Source organism: Hemiscyllium ocellatum, chromosome 12 (assembly GCF_020745735.1).
Source record: "Hemiscyllium ocellatum isolate sHemOce1 chromosome 12, sHemOce1.pat.X.cur, whole genome shotgun sequence".
NCBI lineage: Eukaryota > Metazoa > Chordata > Chondrichthyes > Orectolobiformes > Hemiscylliidae > Hemiscyllium > Hemiscyllium ocellatum.
In genome coordinates this window covers 57076807-57082806 of record NC_083412.1, presented here as the reverse complement: position 1 = coordinate 57082806, position 6000 = coordinate 57076807, and the positions used below count along the sequence as shown (strand labels likewise).

Here is a 6000-nt window from a genome sequence, read left to right as displayed (position 1 = left end):
CTGCTAACTTTGGAGGATGACTTTGAGCAGCTCTAGGTCTAGAGAGCCTGGTGTCAGTGCATCCTCTGGGTTGCAGACTAATTTGCAACTTTTTCAATGTTTTTCCCCACACTTGTTTTTGATTTTTTAAAAGGCATTATTGCTGTTCCAATACATTTGAAAAGTATCTTATGGTTTACTTTCTAGATCAAAGTTAAATGGAAGGAATTTTTATCCATGCCATCAGTTTGGGAGAAATATAGACAGTTAAACAATTTTGCCTGTTTTTGTGTTGTTTTCTGTTATTGTCTCCTGTAGATAATGCTGACTGCATGCTGTCATTGTGGTGCTTCAGTTTGGAAGCATAGTAATTTTGGGACATTAGTTAATGACTTCAGTCTTGAGCTGAAATGAGTGTGGTTTCATTTGGTGGTAATTCTTTGCGTAATTCTAATGCTCATAAGAAGATATTTAATTTGATCAAATAACTGTTTCATAAATGGTTGGCGACTTGTTGTCTATTCAAGCAGATGAGTGTAATTACTTAGCAAAAAATTTATTTCAGAACCCACCCAAGTAATGAATGCATAGTCAACAGACTAATGTAATAATGAATGGGTCATCATGAGACCTTGAATAACCTACCTTAATTAATGTTCTTTTACTGAGAAAAGAATGAATGTACACTAAGACACAAATATCTTTAATTTTATTTAATTAAGCAAAATCAAGCCAACTTCAGGAACTATAGGATATATATGAACTACAGCCAAGAATAGGCTTTAACATAGTTGTAATCTTCTCATTCATTCAAACATTCACTTAAATGGAAATAATAGATGAGTAACTACTATATATATTTGCTTTTGCTGGAGGCTGCATATAATTGAGGGAATGCATGTGGCATAATTGTTTGCATCTTGTTGGGAATTCTAAAATGTTAGAATTAGAAATCTATCGGAGTTGAATTTCTCAACAACCTCCTCCGCAGGCTAAAGGGCAGCAAGACTCATGTTTCCATGCTTAAAGCCCTAGATCCCACTCTAGAATGCCAGTCTGAAAGACAGACTGGGTAGAATTCTCACAGACAATTTACTTGGCTTACGGGGTTCAGTCATCAGAAAATGTCTCTCAGTGGTGTGGAAACCCCCCCAAAAAATTCCTTTCCATTTTCTGTCTCTGCTGTGATGTCCAGTTGAAATTCTGGCTTTACCTCCAATTGTGATTTAAGACCACTGAGTTTATTGAGCAAGGCTTAAACCAACTATGCAAAACCTTTGATTAAAAATATGCTTGTGTGAAACAAGTTACTAAATAAAGTATCCATATAGGCAATACCAATAATACTGTAATTTTTTCCGTTTTAAAAGCTGGATATTTTTCATTCCTATTATAATCTTGTATGATATTGTAAAGCAATGAAGTTAGGATAAAAAATCTGTAGAAATTTATTTTGCCTATTTTGTTGTTCCAGAGATTAATTTAATTTTTCGAATTAACTGTCCTTAAAATCATTGAAGTAAAATTCTATGCAAAGGTGTCATTGTGTTCATTGCTAATAACATACATTGCTCATATAGAGATTTGGATTTTGTGCCATCATCCAGGGTTTACTTGTGGTATTTGGACCAGGCTTCCTGCATCAAATAGTTGGATCGTTCAATTGAAAGGGAAGATTTTTGTTTCACGGAGGAAGTAGACTCTCACGGTCTAATCTAAACCCTGGCTATAAGCAATAGCAGTTTTCAATGAGATTATTTTTGGACAATGCAGTTTTCATGCATCATTATCAAGGCTGAGTATTGAAGGCCAAGGTTATTGTATTGTAGATGTGTATTTGAGTTTGTTTTGATTTAACTTTGTGGTACTGAGGAGGAATGACCAAGCTTCCATAAACTTTTTTCTCAGAAGATATGCAATCTTTAAAATGTACATAACATTGCTTAAAATCTAGAATTTTAACATATTGAACAGATTACACTTAGTTTGCAGTTCAACACCATTAATTGAATGTTTTCATGCACAAAGTTTATTTACATAATAAATTTCTGGTTTCAACTAGAAACTAATAACCATAATGGCCTATTAAGCAAAGCAAACTTTGATTCTTGAGTCATTAAAATGGCAGATCTTGGTAAGAGGAGGGAGCTTCCTGCATTCACCTAGCTGCACTGTATGGTCTTGCTACAATGAATATTAAAAACTTGGGTGGTTTAGACTGCATGTTTGTACAATGCTAAAAATCACACAACACCAGGTTATAGTCCAACAGGTTTAATTGGAAGCACTAGCTTTCGGAGCGCTGCACTTTCATCAGATGCTCCTTCATCAGGTGCAGCGCTCTAAAAACTTGTGCTTCCAATTAAATCTGTTGGACTATAACCTGGTGCTGTGTGATTTTTAACTTTGTACACCCCAGTCCGACACCGACATCTCAAATCACGTTTGTACAATAACCTGCCCAATTTGTTTCCAATTATACTATAGGGGAGAATTATGTGAATTCCTTTTCAGATATGTCTTCTAACCTCCTGTGTTTTCCAATTCTCATTGTGCCTTCAACCCAGTATTGACAAAACTAATCTCCCGTGTATTTTCCAGTTAAAGATTGTCATGTTCTAACAACGATCACATCTCAACCTTGTTCATACCAGAAATTATTACGATGGTTCTTCTCATACATGCTGCACCTTATATTTTAAATAAACTATATATAGTTTACAGAGCAGATTTTTTTTAACAGAGACATCACAGCTAAATAGATATTTGTTCTGGAGTTGGTTTTAAGCATTCAACTTATGATTCCTACAGGTTATCAAAATCACAGTCAAAATTTGTCATCCTGCAGATTACATATTTCCACTGACGGTCCCTGAAATTAAAAGTAAATAGTAAATAAACAGAATTAATTAAAGTAAAAGAATATTTATGTATAACAGAAGAGAATTATATACACTAAATATTGACTAACATCAGTATTTAGGCAATTAATAGTTCAGAATTAATTCATTCACTTTACTTTTCCCACACTCTGAATGTCAGAAATATTATGAATTTGTCTCCAACCACATGGAATATTGATAACTGAAGATGAACCTGTTCCGTGTAGAACTGAAAATTCAGTAACTAATGGAATGGTGCTGGGGAGATACAACACCTATATGGTGTGCATACTAATATCAAGCTTATCACCTATGTTGGTATGTTCAAAGAAATCATTTACAAGAAACTCTGAGACTATTGTAGTCTCAGCGTGAACGTTGCAATTTTAACACTTATTCAGGAGGTTATATAATGGGTCCAGTATCTTAAATTAATTGTGTTTGCTCCCAAATGGGAGGGTAAACACCAATGCAGTACAAGTGTATCCAAAATGGAAGGCCGAGTTATGAGTTTATTTTGGGTTAACTGGAGAAGAAAGTGAGGTATATTATTTTACTATATATCCCTGATTCGAGAGGAGCAAATAAGCCAAAGATCCTGAGCACATGTTTATCCTCTCTGGTAAAAGAGGTGACAAGTGTTACAGACCAGACCAAGCCCCTCAAAATATGCTAAGAAGATAGCCTAGACCATATCTTTATTTTATTTTAAAGGTATGTGTAAGACATTGCATTCCAGGTGCAAATCGTTTGGTCAAACTACTCGACTTTAAGCAAAACACACTTAATTTTTACACTACTGTTAAAACACAGACAAAAGAAGAACTGTAACTCTTATCAGAATGTGTAACAAAATAATATATATTAACTGCTACTAATTAACTGTTCCAGTATAGTGATATTCAATATGCACCCTTGGCAAAGGCAAAGCCAGTAAAATAAATAGTCTCACATGCAATTCTAGTAGCAGATGGAGACGCTGTAACAGAGAGAGCTTCCATATCCAGCTTCATGACCCCAGCAACTACAAAAAGGTAAAACTAAACATCCTGGTTCTGTGGGATCTTGACCACACCCATTCAGGCTGTTTCTACAGTTCCAATTTATAAAAAAACTCTAAGGCCTCACAAGATGTTTATTTTATTGGCTTTCAGCAAGCCACTCATTGCCTCTGTCTCAACCTCTCTTCATTAAAAAAAACTAAACCTCTTAAAGCTATATTATCATCACACAAGGAGTAGAAATAATTGAGCAATTCTGCCTTGGAGAGATGCTCACTGCTTCTTGCCATCTTGTCAATTAAGTACTGTGGTTAAAGATTTATTGTAGACTTTCTTGACTCACTAGCAATTAAAAGCTGTAAGCAGTCATTTAGGGGTCTCAACTTGCCATCTTTCCAATTAACTGCCGACATGACAGACGAGAAAAGTGGCTTGTTCCTGCCTAGGTTACCAGGATGAGTGTCTGTCAGGTTGAGGAATAAGAGGTGGCTGTGATCAAAAGGCAAAAATTACAGAGAATTTGCATTTTTGTGGGTACGTTCGCTAAGATTGATATGTAAATCTCCAGAGCTCTGAATATCTGTTTTTGCATTTCAGTTAAGAAAACTGTGGTATATGAATCTGATCAGTTAAAGTTTCTGAATGATGGTACTTTTGTTTCATCAAACAGTTAAGAGTACTTGGAGAGCAATGAAGCACTTTATGATATGCATGGCTAAAATATCTCTGCAGTGTTCAGACAGAAATTATGTTTTGTGGTTGCATCTTGTCCCTTGCAATTCTTTACTGAAAACAAAAGTGTCTATTCTCCAAGTTGAAAAGTAACATCAGTGACCTGTTGGTGCATGAGCTGCTGAGTGTTGTAGCTCAAATTATGTCGTACAGTGAAGCCTGACAGAGGGTTGGCACGGTGGCTTAGTGGTCGGCACTGCTGCCTTACAGTGCTAAAGACCCGGGTTCGATTCTGGCTCTTGGGCAACTGTCTGAGTGAAGTTTGCACATTCTCCCTGTGTCTACGTGGGTTTGCTCTGGTTTCCTTCCACAATCCAAAGATGTGCAGATCAGGTGAATTGGCTGTGCTAAATTGTCCACAGTGTTCAGGGATGTGTTAGTTAGGGGTGAATGTGGAGTAATAGCATGGGGGATGGGGATGGGAAAGATACTCTTTGGGCCAAATGGCCTCTTCCCACACTGTGGGGATTCTATGACGTGCAAGATGCAGTCGCACTGTGGTGAAAGAATGCAACATTGGTAGCTCTGATTCACTATAATAAATTTATTGCTCAAGCAACATCTGATGGAGATGCCTGTATCCAATATGCTTGTGGCAAAATTCCTCTCAGTCACAGAATTCCAATCTTTCACGTAGTTAATAGTGAGAGTTGGCATTTAGTAAACACTAACACTTAGTCAGCAGAGTGCAGCAGATAATTAATGCTCTTGCAGCATTGGACCCAGATTCTCTTGTGCCATCCAGAGAGCTCACATCCGCAAGAATCTCAGTCCAGGCTGCCTTTGTCAGTTCAAATGTCTTCTGTTTCCATTCCTAAGAAGTAGTACATCCCTTCTGTTCTGAACATCTTCTAGGGGTCATCATTTCTGGAGTGTTTTTTTCACTCTGTGTAGTCTCTACCTCTCATGCTCGCTTTATGTCTGTGTCTCTTATCCTGTCATGCTCACTATGCTGTGTGTATTTCTGTTGTTTCACTCACTCTCTCTTTGTCTCACTTGCTTGCTCACTCTGTCACTCACTCTGAAGGTGCATGCACGTGCGTTTGTGTTGGGGGGAGCACGGGTGTGCGCACCATTCTTCCTTGATTGCTTTGTACTTGTCTTTTTTGTGCTGTCATTGTTCCTGAGTGTATTATTCTCTCACGCTCTCACACTCGCTTGCTCTGTGTCTGCGTGTCTCTCACTCTCTTGTGCTCACTGTGTATGTCTGAATGTGTCTCTCTCACGTGCTCTTTCTTGCTTGTTTGCTCACCCTTTGTGTTTGAGTCTGTTCTCATGCTTCGTTGCTGTGTATGTACATCTCTCTCACTTTGTCACTCAATTCTGTGGTCACTTTCATTGCAAATCTCAGGTGCCTCAAGCTGAGGTGGGGGTGTGGACTGGGAAAGCCCATAATGGTCAGGGAT

The 6000-nt window shown here is 37.6% G+C and overlaps 1 protein-coding gene across 1 annotated transcript in view; it reads right to left on the bottom strand.

Moving 5' to 3' along the window:
* Positions 1–671: 671 nt before the first annotated feature.
* Positions 672–6000, bottom strand: part of dpt (dermatopontin) — a 32720-nt gene continuing 27391 nt past the window's right edge. Inside the window, exon 4 of the mRNA XM_060833063.1 lies at positions 672–2851. Within this exon, the coding sequence (XP_060689046.1) occupies positions 2785–2851 (67 nt within the window). The 3' untranslated portion in view covers positions 672–2784. The remainder of the gene's footprint in view (positions 2852–6000) is intronic.